Source organism: Triturus cristatus, chromosome 5_2, assembly GCF_964204655.1.
Source record: "Triturus cristatus chromosome 5_2, aTriCri1.1, whole genome shotgun sequence".
Lineage (NCBI taxonomy): Eukaryota > Metazoa > Chordata > Amphibia > Caudata > Salamandridae > Triturus > Triturus cristatus.
In genome coordinates this window covers 223,898,959-223,925,648 of record NC_140588.1, presented here as the reverse complement: position 1 = coordinate 223,925,648, position 26,690 = coordinate 223,898,959, and the positions used below count along the sequence as shown (strand labels likewise).

Below are 26,690 nucleotides of genomic sequence, written 5' to 3'. Positions count from 1 at the left end.
AGGGAGTCCTAAGGCTACCCGCATGCAAAATAGAGGTTGCACGAGTTACAAATGGGATCAATAGAATCAGAAGAAATAAATTCAAATACATAGTCACAGTGTATACAAAAAGTATAGCGCTATCTTGGCCCGTAGGCATCAGAGCACTTTAGAGAGTTGAAGAAATAGAGGTAACACAAGTTACATATGGAATACATACCGTGACATGAAATAGTTACAAGTACATTGCCACATTGTATACAAAGAGTATGGGATAAACAGTGGGATATGTGAACGAAACAGTTCTGAGGTAGTTATGGTAGAGTGTAGTGAGGGTGGGGAGTGGAGGTACAGTTTTCCTCCAAGTAGTAGGTAGTGAAGTTCATATTCATTTAGAGTCCAGCAGCTTAGGGGGTGATTTAGGTACGTGCTGAGAAGTGAAAGTTTAAGTTTCTTCTTGAAGTTTTGGAATGATTGAATGTCACATAGATCCTGCTGCAGCAAGTTCCATATTCTGGGAGTGTTACCAGAGAAAGAGAGGGTGCAAGATTTTCCTTTCTTCAGTTTGGTCGTACTCACGAGAACGCTGCTTGAGCTTTGAAGAGGTCTCTTTTGGCCGGCTTCCGAAAGTTTGTTTGCAAGTGTTAGGCTTGGCTTTTTAAGCTGGTTTACCCCCAGACTTTTTACTTTTTGGCCTCCTGGTGTTCACCTTGTTGTTGTTGGTTTTAGGACTCTGGGCACTTTACCACTGCTATTCAATGATAAAGTGCATATGCTTGCCATGGAAATTGTGTTTATGAGCTGGTGTTTCCATGATTGGCTTATTTAATGTACTACTAAGTCCCTAGTACAGTGCACTGTGTGTGCCCAGGGCCTGTAAATAAAAATGCTGCTAGTGGGCCTGCAGCACTGATTGTGCCACCCACACAGGCAGCCTTTCAAAGGTGTCTCAGACCTTCTTCTGCAGTGTCTGCCTGCAGTATTTACTGCCATGTTGACCTGGCAAGTGCATCCCTTTGCCAGGCCCAAACCTTCCCTTTTCTTACATGTAAGGCACCCCTCCGGTAGCCCAAAGTCCCCACAGGGGCAGGGTGCTGTGTATGTGAAAGGTAGGACATGTACTGGTGTGTTTTACATGTCCTGATAGTGAAATACTATGTTGTTCTGTTCCATCTGCGGGCTCTCTGTTGCTGTCAACAATAAGAAATCGTGTTCAAAGTCTCCCAAAACCTTACATTAAAAGCACTGTACTTGCTACTTCCATAAGATGGCTTTGCATGAGAAGGCTGTGTTGCTAACCCGTTCTTGTGCACATAACCTCCCTCGCTGGCCGTGTGCTTGGCACAGCACAGATTGAACTGTATTTTCAAATTCCTGTGTGTGCTTAGTATGTTTGATTACCCTTTTTCAATATTATTTTTACAGACAACACTTCTTTCTCAAAATTCGCGGTAGTGGCAATTGTTTTCACAGAAGTTAGATGGGTTGATGAGGACATGAATTTAATATTTATGTAACTTGGTCTGTAAATATAAGGTAATTTCGTCGCAAATAAAATATTTCAGAACATGTCGTCTACCTACAGGAGAAGCTGTCTGTACCATTTTGATGCATTCTTTGTAACAGGCGAAAAAAAGTAGATTCGTATTGAAACAAAGGCATGAAAGTGAAGCATGAATTTATTACGAGACATTAAGCAGAAAGTTTAAAAATCCACGACGAGGGGGGGACGGGGGGGGGGCAGGGCTCCTTCTAACACAGTGCTTTGACATCTCTTCTGTTTGTGTTTGTTTACCGTGTACAATTTATGACTGTTTCACAGCCCAAATAATGTGTTTTTTTTTTTTGATTTAGGTCTATTTTGAAGTTGTGACGTCGGGGCAGCAAGGGTACATTGCAATTGACGAAGTCGAAGTTCATGGACACCCATGCTGTAAGTGATTTTTTTAAAAAAAATTAATTACCCGTATGTTCGCTCTCATTTTTTATTTCTTCCACTCAATATTTGCGTTAGATTGCTTTACCACGGAATAATAAGCAATAGATTACAAGATTATTTGCATACATCCTGACATATGCTACAAAATGAACGGCAGGTCTATCTTTATTTCTTCTCTTTATTTCGGCCAATGGCCATAAAGGCAATACAATTAAAATGATTATAAAAGGAAGCACAATGCAATGTAAGCTGGAAAATATACAGATACCAGTCATAAAATATTCGTGGAAGTATCCACTCTTGGCCTAGGGACGCAGAACTGACCTACACACATTTGACCATAGACAAAAACCTGTTGAGTTTTCTCATACCTAAAAGTACTTTTTATACATGTCATGCTGTGAATAACAAACTTTAAAAAGTATATACCCCAATAAAATGCATTGCTAGATGCGTGCATACTACATTTAACCCATAGAACATAGGGGTGTATGAATGTGGAACAAGATGGTATAGATACAGGAATACAACTGGGGTTACATATCCTTCCCTGTTGCATAGACAACCTAGCTGAATAAAGTGCAAGTGCTTCAGTTTACATTATAATTAAAAAAAGGTCTAAAATCAGTAAAACCATGATACATAAAGGGAGGGGGGATATTTATTGGCAGAGGGTGAAAAAGGGGCAAGAGAGTAAATTTTCTGCTGAATTGGCCATATGCTCTCCAAAAATGTAGCAAAGGAGAAGACAGTGACGAAGATGAAGCTATCCAGGAAAGTGCGTGGAAGCTTAAAGGCTGAGAGAGCCCCCTGAGATCCTGTCTAGAAGACTAGAGTAAGTGAGGGTATGCCAAAATGAAGAGTTGGTATAGTCTGCACAACGTGTGGGATTTTTCTCAGTTCTAAATAGAAGGTTACATCATTGTAAGTACTGCACTTCTTGCTCTAGAAAGTTCTATGTCCATGGATTCTGAGCCTGACCAGAAAGGGAGAACTGCTTTCATTGCCACTTATGATCAGATGCCAGAATTATGATTTGAGAGGGTGTCTCCAAAGAGGATTGTTTACAGATCCGCACTTCTACTTCAAGCACACTCTTTAGAGACACTTCAGAAAACAACAAAGAACCTCATTAACCCCTTGTCAGGCTCTGGGGTAAACGGCCCTCATCTACTGGGCTTCATGTAGGTCTAGAGGTTTTCATGCCCTCTCATTTTGTAAGCTAACCAAAGACCAAAACATCCTATGCAGGCGGGAGGCGCATAGAGCATGAGCTAATGTGCCTGTCCTCACCATGGTCTTCTTTTGGAACATTTGCATTAATCAAAGACAGGCTTTAAATGATTAAATCTCTAATCCTTACATTTATTTCAAAATGTGAATAGAAAATATAATTCAACACTTTCACGCAGAGTTAAGCAAAGAGCGAGCCACCAGCAAATAAAACAGCAGTCTATGTACAACAATAACAAATGGAGCACCTACCACCGCTGTTACCAGTGAACAGAGAGTGCATCCTCTGAGGCCCTTGAGTTGCCCATCTGTTTGCACACCGTCTCCTCCCATCAAATTATCAAAATGATTATGAAATAATTGTAATTTTCTCTGTATATTCTGCAGTCATAAAATGAGTTGGAGATAAAAATTGACAGCTTTGCTGGAAATGGGGAGGGGCTCCATGGTAAGGGCGGGGATTGAAGGGACCATGAGTTGGCACGTGGGACAGAATGCAGGGTCTGGAGGCGGCTCACCACGGACAGGAGTGGGGCAGATGGTGAACAGAGCAGTGTGGGAATTTAGGGGGTGGGTTTGATGGAGTGGTGGGAGAACACTGCAAAAAGGAGCTAGACGGAGCAGGCAAACGAAGGAGGATACTAGGCGGTTTCAGGTACACAGACAAGGAATGGGTGGGGTGTGTGTTGTGGTGGTTCACAGAGATCATATTGAGGAAGGGTGGTGTGGTTAGCTTAATGGAGTTTATTAGTATTATCTGCACTGCTTCACTGTTAGGGAGCCGGTGTTTGACAAGCTTTTAGCGTTGTCAACGAGCCACATAAAAAATGCCCCCCAAAACCTTTCTGTTTACCTAGATCCAAAGTACACATAGTGCGTGTCGGCAGTGGCCTGGCAGAGCATGTGCTCTCCGCCTTTCTGTGTCCAACTTTCATTTTCAGGTTGTTGTGTTTCTAGTACTGATTCACAGAACACTCAATTGAAAAGGGAGAGATCATTTGTATTTATCTCACTAGTACATACATGAGTCTGTCCATCAGTTCCACCCGCGGCTTTGACCGAAGTTTCAGCTCAAAGACTATGGCCAAGAGCAGGGCTCACTGCGAATACTAAACAAAGTAGCTGTACTGAATGTCCATCCCAGCCTCTTGTGGTCCACTGTCTCTTTCAGAAGAGGACTGAGAATCAGCAACAAGTGCCTGGTTGGCTAAAGGACTGTGTGAATTTAATGAACTATTCATAGGGATTTTTTTTTTTTTTTTAAAGTTTTTTATTGAGTTTTCCACCACCAGAATCCCGAGGACTAGCACTACACACAATAACATCATAATATGATCCAACCATCAAAATACACAGTAGGAGAAGTCCACTCCGCTAGGTCCCCGCCTTATATTCCCCACCCACCACCCTCTCTTCCACCACCCCACCACCCCCCCAGTCAGTGTGCCTGCAGCAACCCCTCATCAACCTCTGCCAGTCGGGCCCCAGAAACTGAGGCATCCCAACACCGGACAAACGGGAAAACCCTATTATTGTGCTCATGAAAAAGAAAAAGGGGGCCCGCAGCGACCTCCCTCTGCGCCCCCTGTTCCCACCCAGACTCCTCAACAGCTGTCAATGTAGGGTGCAGGTACCGAATCCTCCATGAGTGTACCTAAGTAGCCCCGTCCTTATTCATAGGGATATTCTGTAATTTAAAAAAACAAAATTGACATGCCCATGGGTCCATAACTTTGAGAACATTATAGGATGTTGGATCCTAAGGGGCCAAACTCAGGTTTGTTTAAGATTATTTTTTAACCCATTTGGATTACAGCTAACTTACAGTGGCTGCAGTTACTCTGTTTTGGTTAGGCCACCAAAAAGCTGATCTCTAAGGATCTAAGCAAACCTGTGAGCCAATAAAATCTGTGCAACTCTGAGTTCACCAAGAGAAGGATTTCATAAGACGAAGAAGACTGGCTGTCCTCCTCCATGAGTCAGGAGAGACTCTGAGGACTGCAGAGAAAGCTTATGTTGCTACAAGAAGGAGGAGAGAATGTAGTAGACTGTCTGGTGTTCTGTGAACCTGCCGTACAGCATTTAGGGCCAGATGTGTGTAGGTAATAGTTTGCGATTACTAAATAGCGAATTTTTGTGATTCGCTATTTGATAATCGCAAACACCCATATACAAATGTGTGTATTATACATTTTGCGATTTCCAATCAGTCACAAATAGACCTACCTCATGACTATTAATGAGGTTTGTGACCCTCTGTGAATCGCAAAAATCATAGGGATGGTGGCCTGCAGGGGTCAGCAGATCCCCATGTCTGTGATTGCTTTACAATAAAGCATTTTCTTTTTAATGCAGCCAGTTTTCCTTAAAAGAAAATGGGAGGAGTTTCAAAATTAAAAACGAAAGTTTCATTTTTATTTGTGAAGAGTAGGCAGTGGTCTACTGCCTGATCGTAAAAAGTATTGTACAAACATTCACAAAGGGGAAGGCACACCTTCCTATTTGCAAATGGGTTACTACCTACTTGAAGTAGGTGGTAAAATATGAATGTTCTGTGACCACATTTCTGTTGCAAAACATTCTTACATACCACTGCAATTCGGTATTAGGAAGGGATGCCTTAAACACGCCCCTTCCTAATACTGCATCACAAACCCAATTTGCAATTCAGTAATAGGTTACTGAATAGCAAATAGGGATTTGTACATTTTGAAAAGCCTTTTTCCACGCGAATCGTCCCTTTTGCGAACACAAAAAGGCTTTGTACATCTGGCCCTAAGAACCAATAACTCACTATCTGTTTGCTGCTATGAGGATGACTGACAGTGCTGCTGAGACTGGGGATTTATTGCTTGAGGGCCTCTGCCTCCTTGCGAGAACTTTTGTCGGTGTTGTCTGCTATCTACATCATGAGGACTTTGTCACAACCTCTATGTGGTTCCAGGAAACTGCTGTGCAAACAATTAAGGTTGACTATCACCCACAAGGCCAGCTCACAGATATCCACTTCAGAAAAAAGCCACTGAGCTGGGGCATGCCCTCTTCCAAAGAACCTCAAGAGTGTGGAAGAGACCCTAGCCGCATACTAATGCCCGTCCATGCCTAGAGAAAATTCTGAGTATGTGTACTTGAAACACATGCAACTGCATGACGCAGCCAACATGTAGACGCACATCCAACAATTGTACAAGCATCATCCCACACAAAACTAACTGCCCTGCAGACCGTGCAACACTTGTGCAACACAACTAAACCTGCTACTATAAGTAGTGTAATGTGCGGAAAGTTCAGTCAGGCATTCCTGTGAGGGATACATTGTCGGAAATACGTGTGCTTAAAAACAGCTTACTGTGCTGCTAAAGAAATATTTTTTCCTACACTGGTGCATCTTTGTAAGTTAAATACTTGAAAGACACTTTTTTTTAAATAAAGATGTAAAATTGTCTGGACCTTATTCCATTCCACCCCCCAAAAGAAAACATTTGCTGCTCACCATTGCTACACAGTGTAGGTCTAAAGCGACAGGCAGCCATTCCACAATCCTCAGTGACGAATTGGCCACTGCAGCGCAGGTTCTGCCACTAGATTTTGATGCCAGAAGTAGTGCAGAAAGGTAGGCCTGATGGTAGAAGTAGCAGGCACCGCTTTTGCAAGGCTGTCTGTAACTGACCAGCTCCTCTGCAGTATCATCACAGACCAGTGGTTAATTTGTCAAAAAATAAGTGCCGGGGCTCCCCTCAGGAGGCAGCTTGCACCAGCCCATTTCTTCCTGTTAACGCCGCCTAAAACAGAACCAACTGTTAACCATGAAAGTGGGGAGAGGATGTGGTGTAAGGACTAGAGCTGCTGACTTCGGCGCTGGGGAACCAGGTTCGAGTCTCTGCTTCGGCTCAACATGCTGTGATTCTGGACAAATCACGTAATCACCCCGTGCATACCATGAATTAATGTGTACTTAATTGGTGCTCATGAAAAGAACCAGTGTAGATGATCAAGTGCTGGTGCTGAGCACTGGAAACCACCGGCTCAAATTAAGCACTGTCACAGACGCAATCCTAACGTACAAATTGAGTCCTGCTCTCATTGCATTAGGGTGAACAGTATTACTGGCTAGATTTTCAGCAGGAAGTATTGAGCAAACTTTTTTTCAAAAGCATGCTTGCCCTACAGCTCACGGCTCCTGTTTGCTGCTGAGAGTAACTGCTGATGCTGCATATTAAAATGCCACTTTCTTTCCGGTGGAGACCTTTCTCCTTGTAGTCGTTCCAAAGTTCTGATAACGAAATGCTACACTTCTGTTAAATTGGAATGCCTTTAAATATCATGATCAATCCTGAAAATCTACTAAAGTGACCTTTAATACTTCTTTCATATTTCTTTTTCTAATTTATTAGAGATTAAATCACGATTAGAATTTTGCAATGCTCCATAACGCGGAGATTATCCTAACATTTCAAACACTTACAGTGGACTGGGAAATGAGGATGGCATTATTCCTCTATAAATAAAAAAGCTTTTTGAGCAGTATTGCTGCCCTGATCTTTTATTACACCGCTTTGCCAAGATTGCATTATTTCATTGTTTCAATGCGTTTTCAAAGCAGTTTCATGAAAGGCATTTAATCTTCCAAATTGGTTCGTGATCTCTTGTTTTACAAATACCCTCTTCTGCAGGAGCAATGCTTCTTTGCGTGGAATTCCATATTTGCGTTGATGTCTTTTTAAATCACAAGAGCTACCGCAGTACTAGCTTAAATTGGGCTGGTTTCTTCATTCCACATCTACAAAAATAGGCAGATATCTGAATAGCGTTATCGCCTGCATCACAAAAGTTCAGCCATCTTGATGGTCTGCTGAACTCTGAGCACTGAATAAAAAAAATGATTTGGTGCTACAGGGACACAAAATGAAAAGCATTTTATGCATGCGTTCCTCAGCACCATACCATGGTACTGGATCCTAACTAGGTCAAAACGAGTGATATATGCCAGGTATTAAAATGTAAAAGCACAGTTACTGATGCCCGTGGCAAAGGCAGTGACCTGCCGACATTGCAGGCCGAAAATTGTGACTTGTTATCCACTAATACCAAGAGGGGCTGGTTGCAGAAACAAGCATTGGTATCCCATTGGTTGTGCTGTAGAGAGTAAAGTACATATATATTGCAAAGTAGCAGTACCTACTGCGTAGTTATGCGTAAATCAGAGTTCCTTAAAGAAAGTGTTTTTTGTTTTGCTGATAAATTTGGCGCCGTTTGACGAATCTTCATGGGACTTTCCAAATACAAAGTTTATGCAACTCATCTTCTTGGAAAGTTTTAGGGTGATCATCAAGCAGGAGCCAAGAACAAGCATTGGCATAGCCAATAGGTCTCGCCTTTGGGACCTTATAAGTGTTTAGCCACGCAACAGTTGATGTGGTTGCACCAAGGATATTGTGCTGCATAACTAAATACTTATAAGGTCCGAAAAGCGAGACCTATTGGCTATGCAAAGCGGCCGTGCGGCCGCGAAAGTAAAAGTGCTCGCGATCACAATCAAACATCAAAGAGGCCATGCGACCGCTAAAGTGAAAGTAATCGCGTTAAAGCGCGGCGCGCGCACATGCACTGTAGCTCCAGGCTGGCCTGGTAGCACTTTTTGGAGCCCTCTCAATAAGTCTTGCCAGACCAGCACATGCGCTGGGTCAGGCGAGACCTAAAAAGGGGTCTTCCCAAACGCTTTTTCCCCTTGTAATTTCCATTGGGAAAATTAGAAAGTGCTACAGCTAAAACGGCTGAACGGAATTAGACTGAGTTTGACAGTTTTGTGGAAATATGGATTTTTATGATCAGTTATGTCCCCTATCTTGGACCCCAACGGTTTCATGTATAAGTCACAAGTACATGTATGTTCCCTCCAGTTCCAGTTATGAAGACGCAAACACATGTGCGTCCACCGTCAACATGTCCTCTTTCAGATCCGCCATGAATGGGCCGGATATTCTATTCCTAAGTATGAAAGGCCACCGGCTTTATATGGTTCATTTATCCCATTTTACAGTCCAGGCGAGTAGGCCCTGATTCTGCCATTAAGCCTTTTCCTGCCTTCTGCCTCTGAAAGCTCCAGTCTGAGCTCGCATCTGTATCCATGAACTTTGTCCTACTCCCTGCGCGGCTAACGGTGCCTGACTCGGCCTGTCTGCCTGCCAAAAACTGTATTTCACCTTCAAGATTATCTGCTCTGCTCCGCTCCTCATCCGATGCATTCCTGTCTAGCAGTTTAGGTAAACATTCCTCCAGCTACCGTGCAAAGGGGCCAGGCTTCTCTGTCTTTATGCAAGTAATTCATAGCCCTGTTACCATGGAATATTCCTACCCCCTCGCATCTAGTGTAGACACTTAGACGCTTGTACACGCACTAACAGTCAGTATAGTCAGTATAGAATAAGATTCTATCCTAAGAGACCTCTCTTTTTGGATAACACAGTTCTTTAAACATAGGATGTTAGATATGATTTGGGATTAGGTTGACTTGACCCCCCAGACTTTTGTCTCCACATGTAGAGCTAAATGTCAAGTCCCCTTCACCCCCTAGTTGCACGTCAAATCACACGTCATGCTGCTGCGCGCGCATCTCTGCCAAGTATTTTTGCTGACATTGCGAAATTCTTTCATGGAACCACCCATTTGTGACATCATACCTAATGACGTTCTTTAGTTACGCCTAGTTACACCCATTTTAGTTACGCATGTATGTCTTTATCTCTGTTATCAACTGTTACGCCTCCTGCATCTGTTTCACTGTAATGCCTCTTCTATAAAAATGATTACCTGTCAATAAAGTAGAGTCCTTCACTTCCTGAACCTTCGTGGTGATGGAATATGGAGTCCACAATTCGAATTGTTATTGGAATAAAGCCCGTTCCGAACCTCTAATACCACGGATTCTGCCTCTTATTTTACTGAGCTATTCTTATTAATTTTCCGCATCAAATTAAGTACCGGTAATTAAATTATTTACCACATATATGGCGCCCGAACAGGGACACTTTCTCATCTCACGCGCCGGAGGTGCGTTGCAGGCCCGGTCTCCTGTCACAGCTGGACGGACAACAACGCGTACCCACAGGATTTCCTGTATCTCCCTCCTGCCGAGCGGGGGTAACTGAGGCTGCGATCAACACCCAGACGAGGCGGTGAGAAGTGCGAAGTATCCCGACCAGAGCCTAGCTGAGAGAGCAAGATCCGAGGTATACAGAGGCCCACCAGGTTCCGAAGTTCCGAAGTTTCGAGTCGAGTCCAATCCGGTCCAAGTCCAGTTCAGTTCAGTTCCGAGGCCTTCCGTTCCGAGCTACCCGGTGAGTACCATTGTCGGGGAGGCGTTCTGACGTGCACATAGGTTGTGCCGGTCAAGACGGGTTTGGGTACACAAATCCGGTCTGCACTGTTTCAGCAGTGTATCTGTACTGTTTAGCAGTATATCTAGTATGTCTAGTATATAATTCAGAATTACCTAGTTAGTGCCGAGTATTATGCTTAGTGACTAGTTCCCTAAATGGCCATCATTGTTGTTCATTAAATGTTAAATGTTAAATGTTTTAAATACGTTCTGCATATTGTGGTGTGAATGACTGTTCATTATTGTGTTTTGTTGTATTAAACGTGTTCAAAATTAGGTATCAGATCAGTTCTCAATATGCCGCTCTTTTCGAAATTAAGACAGATCAAAACTAGAAAAGGGGTACTCGAAGAAGCTGTTCCCATTCCTCCTAGGGACACTCCAGGGTACTTCATGTATCATAAACATGGCCTAGACGCCATATTATTTCTTGATTTATGGGTAGACTACACCAAGGAATTACCAGAAAGTCAGAGGTGGCCCGCAGCTGGGACCTGGGATGCAGATTGCATCATGAAAGTAGAGGAAGAATTATGGAAAAAGAAAGCTAGACAATCACAGAAAGATGCCATTGAATTATGGCGTAAAGAATCATATAGACGTACAGAAAAGGCACTCAGACAGGAAGAGAAAAGTAAGGAGAATTCAAATAAAGTCCGAGAAAATCTATTAATTGAAGAAGGTACCCGAGTAAAATCAGAACAAGTAGACAGACAAAGAAATGCCCTTATGAATGGTATGTATCCTCTTCTGGCCGAAGGGTTACCTAAGGCTACTCCGGAGATACCAAAAGACTTGCCACCTCCATTGTTTCCGATAAAAGCACATCCCAAAGGGCATCCCAGAACCGCAGAAGATGTTTTCCTTTCCTCTTATTTAGACGACGCAGCTCCCGAGTATGCTAATACTGCACCACATAGACCGCCTGCCGAGGGGGTTCAACGCCAAGACCCTCCGTCTGTACCTCCGCAACAACAAACTCCGACACAAGTTCCGGCAAGCACATCTGTTTCTACAGCTGTACCCACACCTATGGTTGCTATATCACGTTCAACGAATCCTTTCACATCCAGCACCCCAGGCGGTGCTACAGGAGGTACAACAAACATTTTTTCCACGCCACCCAGAGTAAATAAACTTTCCTTTCAAGAATTAGCCCACCAACGTACGCCCAAACTAGTAACTCCCGACATGCTTAAGGAACTTCTAGTAGATTGTAGATATGACCCTGTGCCCGGCAAAGAGGACGAAATGCTGCTGGCATCATTACGTATCCGATGAGCTGCAATATATTTAGGGAGGCTACCAGGAATGACTACACATTTAGAAAATATATATCACTTTGTCCAGTCAGGGCGAGATTCTGAAAGTATTAATAGAGCCATGGAGTACCAGAAAGTGGAGATACAGGGGGAACTGTTACGTTTCCTCATAAATTGTGTGATCAGAAATCAAGATCGACCAGGGGTAAATCCGGAAGAAATGCGAATTCTTACCACATGGAGTCGGAATATATCAGAGGGGAGACATGATAAACTACTAAGTATAGTAGCTATGTGCCGAAAGATCCGCAAAGAAGTAGAACGAATACACGAAGAAAGATTAGCGGTAGACCAGCCTGAACAAAACGAGGAGGAGGAAGAATTAGAACTGCCCACAGGACAGTTAGAAACCATGGCCTATGTAGGTAGAGGAAGATCTTGTAATAATACTAGATGCTTTACTGATCCGATACGTCCGATACGTCCAGATAATAACAGAAATTTCCAAACCCCTATAATAAATATAAGGTCCCCCGAACATTCGTTCCAAGCCGCTGACAAATTACTCCGAGAACGAAGGGGTTATCATATACTCGATTCTATGGACGAACAAGAATTAGCCAGGTCAGCCGTTCACTGGGTTGACAGTCCCGGAAAATATAGTGATGATACACTAGCGCACACGTTTTTGAACCTCACCCCAGATGAACAGCGTTTAGCTGGTATCTACATGATTCAACAACTCCTTATATTATATAAAAGCCAACACTCCGATCCTGGTCCCTTACCTGATATATTGACTGAATTACTCACGAATAAATGGAGAGGTTCAGGTACTGAGTTAATTAGAGAAATACTAGAATCCAGAAAGCAGTACATTCTTTTTGTATGCCCCGAACATGTCTCACTGCCCATCAAGGAAAGAACGACGTATTATATGGATAGACAGAATCCCTTACGCGAAGTACACCCGATAAAAGGTGATGACAATCAGTTTAAACGTGTGTTTGTATACACACCCATATCTAAAATGGAACTATTAGAAATGAAGAAAGTGGTACCCAGTCATGACAAAGACCCAGCGGGTTTCCACCGTGAAATTAAAGACATGTTGCTCATGGGAGAGTATACCTATCCCGACATTATGAAAATATTAAAGGTATTAATGCCTGCGGGCATTTACGAAAAACTCAAGGAAAAGGATTGGGAGGTGGGAGACCAAAAGATAGATTGGACAGCATTAGAAAACCAAGAAACAGCTCGAGGTCCAGGTTTAGGGCTTGGGGAAAAGACCAAAATACTACCAGGTTTACTAGTACAGGTACTGCCACGTTTATTAACTACGAAAAAGGAAGACTGGGGTGCAATCTCAGCCTGTAAACAAAAGCAAGATGAAGACACTAGTGATTTCTATGCCCGATTCGAAAAATGTTTTGGTATAAATAGTGGAATAAAAGCAAGTAGCGAATCGTATCCACACCTGTTTGTGACAAAATTAGTTGAAAATGCCTTGCCCCAAGTTAAGAATAGAGTATTGAAATTCGAGAGTACCTGGCAAGGTAACACTCCGTCACAAATGTTACAAATGCTACAGTACCATCACAATAGAATTAGAGAGGAACAAGAACATGAACAAAGACGCATGAAAGACACGAAAATGAAAATGCTAGTTTCCCAAACAGTTCCAGCTGACGGTCATAAAAAGGGTATGACACAGTCCAGTGTTTCAGCAGGTTCTGTAAAAGGGACATGCAACTATTGTAAACAGCCAGGTCATTATGTACACGATTGTCCAGTTTTAAAACATAATATCGCCATAGGTAATACAAAAGAAAGACCACGGCCACTTAGACAGGATCAGAACCAACAAGGAGCCCCGCAGCATGCACAGGCCATGCCAGCTCCGCAACAGTCTATGCCAGCTCCACCACCGCAGCCTATTGCTGCCACACAAACAACGACACGACAGATGTACCAGACCGCACAGTATGACTATCCTGATTATCAACGATACTCATGAAACAGCCTAGAGAGGGAAGTTGGCTTACCCCTTATCGAGGTCCCTGTAGATCAAGAAGGACCTTACGTACACAGTGAACTATTAGGCCAAGATAGAAAATTTTTACTTGATACAGGGGCAAGCCGAACAACAATAAAACATAGTGAAGTTCCAGGGGCACCCCTCTCAGGCTCACAGAAGATTTCCCTTGGTTTTTCGGGAAAACCTATCATTAACGAAGTATCACAGCCTCTTCCACTTACGATTGGTCCCTTGACACGAACTACAGATTTATTGCTTACTAAATCATGTCCAGAAAACCTGTTAGGTATAAAAACATTGAAAGCTCTAGGAGCTATAATATGTTGTTCTCCGGAAGGAGTAAGATTGTTTTTACGTGATTTCAAAGGGCACTATGTGTCCCGAGACATGGATCACCGACTGCAGACTTTACCCACACATTTATGGGCACAAGGCCCTACAGATGTTGGTTGCATGAACATTACACCATATCGAGTCACACTAAAGACAGGAGTGGTACTACCACGAATGCGACAATACAAGTTACCCCCAGATGCTGTAGTGGCTTTACTGCAAATAGTTGACGAGCTTATTACCCAAGGAGTGGTTGTGGAAACCGACTCCAATGTATGTAATTCCCCGATAATTCCGATTCTTAAACGAACTGATCCAAAAGCCCCGCCAGTATATCGATTGGTTATTGATCTGCGCAAATTAAATAAATGTATTGTACCACAATACCCCGTAGTCCCAGACATTTCTTCATTACTGACAGCCATTGATTCCGAAGCAACATTCTTTACTGTAATTGATCTCAAGAATGCCTTTTTCAGCGTCCCAATAGATCCGGAAAGCCAATACTTGTTCGGATTTAGTTTAAATGGACGAAGCTTTAAATTCACACGCGCACCTCAAGGATTCACAGAAAGCCCCAGCATCTATAGCCAAGCACTGAAACGAGAACTTGACAGTATCCACATGCCAGTCAACACTGCCCTGCTTCAATATGTCGATGATCTGCTGATCACCGCCCGAAGCGAACTTGAATGTGAAAATGCGTCACTGACGGTTTTGAAATTTCTGGCTGAAAAGGGGCACAAGGTGTCCCCTTCTAAGCTGCAATTCTGTGTCCAGCGAGTTGTTTACCTTGGGCACTCGCTGTCCAAGGAGGGAAGGCAGCTTACACCAGATCGCATCCAGTTAATTGCTAACATGCCAATACCCAAGATACAAAAGGAGGTACGGGCTTTTATAGGCCTCACTTCATATTGTAGGCAGTGGATCCCTCAGTATGCATTTCTAGCAAAACCACTCATTCAGTTGACAACACAGGAGGCGGCCACATCGACTGTCCTCCCTTGGACTCAGGAACATACACAAGCTTTTGAAAGCCTAAAGAAAGCTTTATGTCAAGCACCTGTTTTAGCAACACCATGTTACAATAAACAGTTTACGCTCTTTGTTACAGAACGCGAAGGTACTGCCTTGTCAGTACTCACACAGGAACAAGCAGGATCACACAAACCGTGTGCTTATTTCTCTAGTACATTAGATCCCGTAGCTCAGGCTCTGCCTGCGTGCCTGAAATCAGTGGCAGCGACAGCTTTAGCAATCAGACAAAGCGACGCCATAGTGTTAGGACATCAATTGACAGTACAAGTACCACATGCAGTAGAGGTTCTCTTGAACTGCACACAAACACAACACTTGACTATAGCAAGACTCACCGGTTACGAATTAACATTGTTTCAGCCGCACATAGAAATCAGACGTTGTAGTACATTGAATCCTGCCACACTTTTGCCAGTAAACGGAACAGACCCACTAGCACATGATTGTATTGAAGTTATTACTATCACGACGAAACCCAGACAAGACTTGACAGACGTCCCATTGTCAGATCCAGACCTGACGTTGTATGTAGATGGTTCATGTATGAGAACAAGTACAGGAGAGCTAGTGGCCGCGTATGCAGTCACAACAGACACTGAAGTCATTGAAACAAATTGCATAAATACCTTGTCAGCTCAAGCAGCAGAGCTCATCGCTCTGACCCAAGCCTGTATTCAAGCCACAAATAAGAAAGTCAACATATACACTGATTCACGTTATGCATTCGGAGTTGTACATGACTTCGGCGTGCTGTGGCGAGAGAGAGGTTATTTAACTTCTCACGGTGCCCACATTCAGCACGGACCCCTCATTCATGCCTTATTAGATGCAATACATCTACCCACTGCAATATCAATTATGAAATGTAAAGCTCATACGAAAGTTACTGATATCATTTCCCAAGGCAATGATCTAGCTGACAGAACAGCTAAACAGACTGCTCAAACTCACACATCTGACATGACAAAGACAATAGTTCCGACACCAACACATTGCATGACGGTTAAGGATCCCGCTCTTGACGTAATTGACATACAGACACATGCTACACCAGATGAAATAAAGAAATGGACCGAATTAGGAGGGATCCAAACGGATCAAGGATGGATGACGAAGGAAAAATCTATATGGTTTCTTCCCGACTCAATGGTCCAAGTCATCATTAACACTATACATAGTCCAGCGCACCTAGGATAAAAAGTTATGCTAGACAGCATTCAACACATTTGGTTCAACAAACATTTACGAGCAGCAGCTAAACAAAAAGTTCGTACCTGTATGATCTGTTGTCAGTTTAACCCAGGTAAAAGCATTCCCGTAGAACAGGGTGGATTTCAGCCTCCTGATCACCCTTTTGAAGTCCTCCAGATGGATTATATCCAGATGGAACGATGTCGAGGATTCAAATATGTTCTTGTAGTTGTCTGTGCTCTTTCCCGTTGGACAGAGGCATACCCGGTCTCAGATTACACTGCCCCGACTACTGCCAAACAGTTGGTTCGAGAATTCTTCCCACGGTACGGTTTACCACGTGTTGTCTACTCAGATAACGGACAGCCGTTCTCATCCGAACTAATGAAACACGTTTCACTTTTGTTAGGTTATCAATGGAGATTTCACTGTGTCCGACACCCCGAGGCAGCAGGTCTCGTGGAACGACATAATCAAACTCTGAAAATTAGATTGTCCAAAATATGTAGGGAGAAAGGTGTCGATTGGGTAGTAGCCTTACCAGTTGCACTCTTTTACATGAGAATGGTAGCGCACTCTCGAACAGGGCTATCCCCTTATGAGGTGATCTTTGGCAGACCACCAAATATGTGGGGGACGCCTATTCCACGCAAAATAACTGATGTTGACTGTAATATGCTGACAGATTACCTGGCTTCCTTGATGTCTGCACTACAATCTTGTCGTTCACAGGTAGCTGCAGCCTTTCCCGACAACACCGAGGTGAAACCCCATGACGTAGTTCCCGGGGACCTGGTGTTAGTGCGGAATTTTGACCGGAAGACTCAGCTGGATCCTAGGTGGAAGTCGCCTCAACTTGTACTACTCACCACGAGGACAGCCGTGAAGATCGAAGGTCGCAAAGGATGGTTACATTCAAGTCATATCAAGAAATTTCATGGACTACCGTCTGATGTAAACGTTACACCTCGCGTGTCTTCACCGATTGACTCAAAGCTTCCTTTGGTTGAACAAAGCGATAAGGAACTATACAAACTAAAATTACGGTCTAATAAGTCAGACAATTTGATTGTTTAAGTCCTCTCCAAGGTGAATCGGTCGAATTTGTCTCTGACATGTATCCCCTAGACCTGAATAGAGAAAGAAACCGAAAGATGCAGTTGAAAAAGCATGCGTACTGTAAATCACTGCGTAGTCATTGCACAGTGACGTTATTAATTTTGTTTTTCTTAAGTCTTTTAATAATCGCTGCAAGTATATTGTTGCACATATATTATCCTATTTCTAAACATGTTTACAATGTTACTGCTGAACATTCTTTTAGTGAATTACCCCTGCATGAGTTGTCCTATAGATTTGCGCTGCGCAATAACACTTTTATTAGTATGTTACATCATTCCCATCAGACTAGCAATGCTACAAATTGTTGGATATGTGGCCGACTCCCTCCCTATCAGAACTATAAGGGAATTCTGCCTCTCTTTCCATATCCGTTCACACACAATGGCTCCTGTGGAGCATGGTTTAGTTTAATTAATTCCCTAGATTCGAATTCCGCAGTTTATCAAGACAACTGGGTATGGGGAAACCTGAACCTAGTTTTGCTTAAAGTCTGCTACCCTAACAAGGAGGGACTTCCCAAAAGAACAGGAACTGATCTAGAAAATGAAGTATATGTATTAGGGAATTTCACGCTTAATCTCATGATCCTGAATGTTGAATCCGAAGCTGCACCAATTTTGCCCGCTATGTCAGTATTTCCAGTTAAAGGTGAACTATGTATAAGAAAGAATGGCTCCATACACATGGGCCATAGTAAATGCACCACTGTGATAGAATTCAGTGATCAAGGCAAGTCTACATTTAGAGCTTCTCGCCATTCCTACTTCGTATGTGGTCAGACTGCATATATACGTTTGCCTCTAGATTGGGATGGTACCTGTTACATCGGATTCCTTTTGCCACCTGTTTTCCTAGCTCCTCCTGATTATCATAGAAATACTCATTTAGTACACAATAGACAGCAGAGAGATCTCCCAATTGTTGATTACACTGAAACAGCATGGGAAAAATACACAGATTTCAATAAAGGTTTCTTCCCCTATATAGGTACAGTCACTAATAGTAAGCTGATACGTAGATTAACCAGAACCCTTGAAGCAGTAGTGAACGAAACTATTTCCGCCTTAGGCAATTTAACAGAAGAGCAGTCTGCTATGCGGATTGTTGTGCTTCAAAATCGTCTTGTCCTTGACGTCATCCTGGCCGATAGGGGCGGAGCTTGTAGGGTCATCGGATCAAGTTGTTGCATTTTCATACCAGAAAATTCGCCGTCAGTATATAAAGCCATAACCCGCCTTCATAAGATTGTAAGCCAGATACACCAGAATCCAGGCACCTGGACTTGGTCCGGTTGGTTTTGGAGTGTATTGTCAGCCTGGGGATGGAGGGTCCTATCCTTCCTAGGTATTGGCTTTCTCATACTATTCAGTTGCTGCTTATGCCTACAATGTGGACCAGCGATTTGTGGTCTGTGTGCCACATCGTGTATTCCACCACCAAGATTTCATTCATCCCGGAAGAAGAAAGAAGAACAAATGATGCTATATGAACAGATCGACGGATTGATGAAGATTGATATCTCCTAAGGGCAAGTAGGGGACAAGGAGGGAATGTGGAAATATGGATTTTTATGATCAGTTATGTCCCCTATCTTGGACCCCAACGGTTTCATGTATAAGTCACAAGTACATGTATGTTCCCTCCAGTTCCAGTTATGAAGACGCAAACACATGTGCGTCCACCGTCAACATGTCCTCTTTCAGATCCGCCATGAATGGGCCGGATATTCTATTCCTAAGTATGAAAGGCCACCGGCTTTATATGGTTCATTTATCCCATTTTACAGTCCAGGCGAGTAGGCCCTGATTCTGCCATTAAGCCTTTTCCTGCCTTCTGCCTCTGAAAGCTCCAGTCTGAGCTCGCATCTGTATCCATGAACTTTGTCCTACTCCCTGCGCGGCTAACGGTGCCTGACTCGGTCTGTCTGCCTGCCAAAAACTGTATTTCACCTTCAAGATTATCTGCTCTGCTCCGCTCCTCATCCGATGCATTCCTGTCTAGCAGTTTAGGTAAACATTCCTCCAGCTACCGTGCAAAGGGGCCAGGCTTCTCTGTCTTTATGCAAGTAATTCATAGCCCTGTTACCATGGAATATTCCTACCCCCTCGCATCTAGTGTAGACACTTAGACGCTTGTACACGCACTAACAGTCAGTATAGTCAGTATAGAATAAGATTGTATCCTAAGAGACCTCTCTTTTTGGATAACACAGTTCTTTAAACATAGGATGTTAGATATGATTTGGGATTAGGTTGACTTGACCCCCCAGACTTTTGTCTCCACATGTAGAGCTAAATGTCAAGTCCCCTTCACCCCCTAGTTGCACGTCAAATCACACGTCATGCTGCTGCGCGCGCATCTCTGCCAAGTATTTTTGCTGACATTGCGAAATTCTTTCATGGAACCACCCATTTGTGACATCATACCTAATGACGTTCTTTAGTTACGCCTAGTTACACCCATTTTAGTTACGCATGTATGTCTTTATCTCTGTTATCAACTGTTACGCCTCCTGCATCTGTTTCACTGTAATGCCTCTTCTATAAAAATGATTACCTGTCAATAAAGTAGAGTCCTTCACTTCCTGAACCTTCGTGGTGATGGAATATGGAGTCCACAATTCGAATTGTTATTGGAATAAAGCCCGTTCCGAACCTCTAATACCACGGATTCTGCCTCTTATTTTACTGAGCTATTCTTATTAATTTTCCGCATCAAATTAAGTACCGGTAATTAAATTATTTACCACAGTTTGACAGAAAGCTAGAACTTTACCCCAGAAACCATGCTCGTTGTGATCCGGTGTAAATCTGTTCAGTAGTTTTTGGAACATTAAGGTTCAAAATTTAGAGAGATCCAGCTTCTATCGATTCCCATGGGACCTATAGATCAAAAGATACGATCTGATTGACTATCAATAGCGTCAAGCAAGACCCAAGAAAAGAGGATGAGAGGAGAGTCCCAAAAGAGTTTTTTCCCCCATGCAATTTCTTTTTTTTTTTTTTTTTTTTTTGAAAAACCTTTATTGACATTGCAAATAAAGACAAGTATGGGCCTACAACCCTCGGGGCCGGCCGCCAAACAGTGAAGGTAACAGCGAGCAGATTATAATCACATGCAGCACCTCGGGAAGTCGATTCTCAATGCCAGTATTCTCTTATCCACTGAACAGCCCAAGAGGGAAACCAGGATATAAAAGGTTTTCATTTTACAATAAAGGAGAGAAGGATCAGGTGGCAATCAAGTTCTCAACAGCGAAAATTGGCAGGCAGAATAGTGAACGTCAAACAATAAATAGCAATCTATCAAATCAATGGCGCTGAAACAGGAAGTTCAGGATGTGGAGGGATATCACGAGCCGTTTGCGCCTGCAGTCTCCTGCCCTAGGACCCAGAAAACCCCACGGAAATGAGGCACAAATGAAAAACAATGATTGGCCACGAAGGAAACCTACCGCACTGACCCCAGAAAAGAAAGACAAAGAAGAATAAGAGAAGAAAAAGAAGGCCATAGAAACACGATAAAGGACTATAGAAGCCCCTCCCCCAACCCCCCACCCTGCACCTCTGCAGATGACTACGGCCCCCCCCGCAGCGTGCCTGTCGCCCCAGAACCAGACCCGAAATATAGAAGAAACAGAGAAAAAGGGAAAAGAGAGGAAATCCCCCCTAACAGAAAAGGGGAGAGAGTAATAATAAACTGGAGGAGGGCCTTCAACCAGGCCCCCGGCTTCTCCCTCCCGCACAATATCTTCCTCCCCAACGAACATTAAACAGCAAAAGTTCGGCCATGTCTGAGGGAAATGGGGAGCAGTATTCACCGACTACACTATTAGTTACATCGTGAAAGCACACAACCCCCAAGCCCGCCCGCCTATGAAATGACAACCTCTAAAGGATCAGCCTTATCCTTGGCCACTCTTTGCGAAACCACCAGTGCATACCCAGCGATCCATTATCATGTCCGAGATTACAAGGAAGATGAGCGTCCAGAGTTGACCAGGAAGGGACACACACATGTGGGGAGGACGTTTCGGAACACCAACACAGTCATCATCATGGGAGATCACCTTTCCCAGAACTGCCCCAAGGCCTGCGCCACACACGAGGTCCAGGAAGGAGGAATCAGCCAGAGCAGGCGACCGTTGCGTGAAGATTGCCTGGGTCGCCGGATGCCACGCATGGGACAAAGTCACCACCCTCCGCTCAAGTCCAAAATCTCCAGAACAGACCGACCCCACAGCCAGCCGACCACACGCTGCCACAGTGTCCAAAGTTTCCATCCGTCCCTTATTCACAGAGGCGGTCATGGCACTTTCCTCCTGTGAAAGGTGAGACAGTGCCTTATGTACCTGGGGACAGGAAGACCGCAATTGTTCCGACGCCAACACAATACCATCAAGCTTCCTCCCCAATACCCAAGCGCCATGAACCAGGGTGGAATGAAGGGCTCCGAGAGCATCGAGGAGGTCACCGTACCCCAGCACGGCCCCTCGCACTCGCTCCGCCACGCTCCTCTGCGCCACACACTCCCAATCTTGCTGCGACCCAGCGTACAGGATGGTAGAGTCCATCCCATCAAGATGGCCGCAGGGCAGGGCCACCCCAGATGGGGACCGGGTCTCAGTCACAAGCACATCAAGTTCCATGTCGCTGCAAACAAGGGTCCGGAGGCAGGCGAGATGTGTATCCAGTGTGTGGTCACAGGTGACAGTCGTTCTCCCCCTGGGCCAGCGTCTGCAAAGACCGGGAGCAGCCCGTGCAGATCGGGACGAGCCACAGGCCGCGACCGATCAAATCATTGGCGAGGGTCCAGGCGATCGCCGATAACCCCCGGAATCGTCACCCCGGGTATGCACCCGTCACGCTATTCTCGGTGATAGGAGTAACCACAGCGAGATGTAGGCCGATATTCGCGCCGCTTCGGTATTCCGACTCCACTCGGTCACCAATGGCCGCTGTTGTTGAACTGCCGCCCGGCCATGTTGTCCACTCGAGGTCCCGGCCCCAGGGCTGCCCAGGCCGCAAACTTCAAACGAGCATTTCTCAGGCGGTACCGCCGCTAGAAGCTTCAGGATCACACGATCGGTTGCCGCTCTCAATCACCAACACGGGCATGTAGCGCAGGCTGAGGATCTCATGCAGGATATCTGTGCGGGATGCGGAGATTCACAGAGCCGGGAGCCTACGCTGCCATCTCGGTCGCCATCTTGGCTCCTCCCGATTACTGCCCCCATGCAATTTCAATAGGAAAATTCGACAATGATAGAGTAAATACAGCTTTAATCAAATTTGGCAGAAACCTAGATATTTATCCAAAAAGCATGCTTTTTGTGATTTGGTGTAGATTATTCCAGCCATTTTAGGGCAATGACAGTTTAAACAATTGTGATATCTGTTGCTGCAGGAGTTCCACTGGAAACAATGTTTCTGATTCGTTGGTCCTGTGTCACAGAGAGATGTGATTGGTGGCTGCAACATGAAGAAACATGTTGTAGCTGTCATTACAAGCCTTTGACGAGTCCTGAAAAGCAATAAAAAAACATACAAGGGGCAGTATATCTTACACCACTATGATACACTGCTTATGACTGCACATATTATGTCTGAAATCTGCGTCGGTTATACTGATGTCAGTTATGTATAACTGATGAATTACAGTTTTTTTTTGTTTTTAAAACTATTTTTTTTTTTTATTATTAGAAGACCTATGTATATGTCCATTCTAATATATATTTAACATGTATAGGCATCAGGATGATTTAAATGAGAATTAAATGTGAAAATAAATGACTGATTTTATCACTGTTTCTCAGTTGCAAATGTTTTCTGTTCTCTCTGATTGCACCTGATGGAGAGAGCCCCTCAAAGATGCAGTGGACTAGGGTGGTGCAACATGGTGGCACATGTTATTATTCCCTGGTTTCAAGGTCATACGCAGTATAAGGACAACATCTGGACTCTTCATCCTGTGTAAATATGCCACATGAGATGGTAATGTGAAAGCCAGTTTATGATCAATGCTAGAGTACATTCCCCTTTCAATACACATTTCATTACACTTCTTAACTTGCACTGTTTTTTAGGTCTCGCAGACCTAGCGCTGGAGCGCGCATGCGCCCCTCGCTCTGCGAGGCTTATTGTAATCAATAACATTTCTGTAGCCACGCCCATCTGTTTGATTGGCTGGCGTCATTGTTTATGCTTAATTTGAAATCATTCTTCTTGGTTACCGCCCTGTCTCCTTTTTCGCCGGCCCATCGGACTGGATCGTGTACTGGCGGCGTTATACTGTCTCCTTTGTTTAGTCGTGTAAGCACTTTTTTTCCCATTAGGGGCTTTGGAAATGGCGCGTGTTTTTTTTTTGCATCGCGCTTTCAGTTAAAGTGAAAGCGCAATGCAAATATAAACAAGCGGCTGCCTTTGCGCAATGGCGACAGCTCATCCGCTATTTGAAAACTAATAAATAAACAAGCATTTGCAATGCAATAGGTCTCGCATTTACACGAGTTTGAGCTATTTGCACTGTAAATGGCAATGCCTTTTATTTATGTTTTGGTTTTCAGAACATAAATAAAAGGCATTGTCATTTACAAATGCTTGTTTTTTTTTATCGCTTGTGACCTTTTGAAAAAAACAAATCCCATGCTTTGTGGTGATAATCTCTTCATTGAGCAACATCTATTTTTGTGTTATGTAAACCGGGGCTATTTATCGAGAATTGCTAATTTGACTAATCCTCTTATTTCTACCCTCAACAGATGCAAATATCTTGTGGTTCCATAGTAAAAGACTGTGTAGGATTGTGCAGCATGGAGGGTCAGTTGAACACAAAGCAATTTAGGATTTAGCAAAACATAACCACACAAATACCCACTCACTGAGAGATCAAGGGAGGAACCTATCACTCTAAGATTTTGTGGCCTATAGGCATGAGAACATTTTTACTTCCACTTTGAAACTCAAAGCATATGCTCCTCATGCCCGTACCACGAACGGGCCCCACAAATATCCATATATTCCAATTTTCCCTGCCTTCATTAGGCCAGAAATTTTTAAAAATGCAATATAGTAATAAGGCCCCGAAGAGCCAGCAATCTGCAATATGAATGCCGAAGTGCCAGTCCCACACACTGAGTCACGCCTCCTTGGAATTAAAAACAAGCATTGTTAAAGCCAGTAGGACTAGCATTTTTTGCTGGTGTGATGGAATTTTTTTTTTATTTTCAACCATATGCAGTTAAAAAATGCCATTGCCTAAATATGGTGGACAAATGTTTGCATTAAAAATTAAATTGTAAAATAAAAATTAACCATTGCATATAATTTAAATAGTAATGTTTCTGCCTAGTAGGCATGTATTGTTGGAACAAATATATAAACTCTTTTTCGTTTTAATGTACATCAAATGAAAATGATTCCTATTGCACAGGAAAAATGCACGATTGCCATTAAATTAGTGTAACCTGAAGACTTAGATTAAGCATTAAAGGACTAGATTACTGTACCTTGAATATATATATATTGACAACAAAATAAATGACTAATAAATTATAAACGGATAGAAAATGGAAAGAAAAAAACATTCCCAATGTAAAATATTGGCTCACCAGCTCTGGCACTTAAGTCCACTTAACTTTAGGTGGATGTGCATGTGTAATCAAGCAAAATACCATCCCCCGCAGTGAAAGGGGAACATTGGCTGAAATTTCCTGACCCGTTCCCAGGGCTGTATTCTGTGGTGAACATAGACAAAATATAAAAGACAGACCAGTGGGTGACTAGGGCTGAGCAAAGGCCCTCTATGAAGATTATATATATATATATATATATATATATATATATATATATATATATAGAGAGAGAGAGAGAGAGAGAGAGAGAGAGAGAGAGAGAGAGAGATCAGCAAAATTCATAAATAAAAAATTCACACACATGTATTATATATGATGTGTGTGTGTGTGTAGTTTTAATTTTTTTATTTTGATGATTACAGGGGGCTGGTGAGACAGCTAAAACTGTCTCTAGTCCTGACCTAAAAAGGCTGAGGACAGGGCTCGTACAAGGCCTTGTTTGGTAACGTTACTCATCCGAATGCTGCCTGAATAAATACATTTGAGCACTGACTTGTGCGAGCTTGTTTTATAGTTTTATACTTTTATTGGGTGCATTGGTTGATTTAGCTTGGTTCCCGTTTTCGGGAAACACTTATCCACACCCCCCTTCCATTTATTTTATGAATTTAGTTTTAATGAATTATTTAGGAATGTATGCATGTATAACAAATGCAGAACGACTGTAATACACCATTTGTTAAAGTGGCAGGCAGAAGTCACTTGGAAACGATGAGCACAACCCGAGCTTTTTCCGTGACTTAATTATTTGAAATAAAGAAGACGAGCCTCGCTTAGGCACAGGCACTCCAGGGAGAGAGCTGGGTAAGAGCTCTATTCTCTGCCTTTCTTTTTTCAAAGAGGGCCTTTGATGTTTGAGGTTGGAATAGGGAGGGCTTCAGAGACTCCTGTTCTGCCACATCTTACAGTAAAGCTTGCTTTATAGAATGAAATGTGTTTGAAAATGTTTTACCTCCGTGATCACAATAAAACTCAAAAATTAGACAGTTCATAACCCTCACCCAGTAGATGAGAACGTCTGTTATGTCCTTTCTTGTCTAGTCATTTCACACAAACGTGTGCCTTTTTAAATTAAAAACTAATTTTTTATTATTTATAATGAAAATAGTGATCAATAAGGTATCTCCTACTGAAAACATGGTGTTGTGGGAAGTCAGTACAGATTACAAAAGTACTGTTGTTTAAAAAAATTAAATAAAAAAAGTATGTAGCTCCTCGGAGAGGTACAATTAGTGGGTATATTGCATTTTGTGCATCACTTGACAGTCTGTCCTGATGACAGGCCCCAATGGGCCTGTGCCGGTACCTGCGAGGGTGTGTATAGTGGAACACGACAGCCACAAAGGCCCATCTTCAAGTTAGCAAGTGTTCAGCTACACCAGCAGCACGCACAAATGGAAGCAGAACCCGAAAGGGCCATGGGACGCTTTTCGCTTTTGCTGAAGGACCAGCGATCAGGGATCAAATTATGTCCCTCCAATTCTCTGGATAAGTAGCTTGCCTGCACATGGTCCAAATAGTGTTTCCTCTATTTGCACTTT

General features: G+C 43.3%; 1 protein-coding gene across 12 annotated transcripts in view; it reads left to right on the top strand.

Moving 5' to 3' along the window:
- PTPRM (protein tyrosine phosphatase receptor type M) overlaps positions 1 to 26,690 on the top strand; it is a 1,478,792-nt gene that overhangs the window by 462,763 nt on the left and 989,339 nt on the right. For all 12 annotated transcript variants that reach the window (XM_085607017.1, XM_085607015.1, XM_085607014.1 and 9 more), the window contains exon 4: positions 1,834 to 1,912. In XM_085607017.1, coding sequence (XP_085463143.1) covers positions 1,834 to 1,912 — 79 coding nt within the window. The remainder of the gene's footprint in view (positions 1 to 1,833; positions 1,913 to 26,690) is intronic.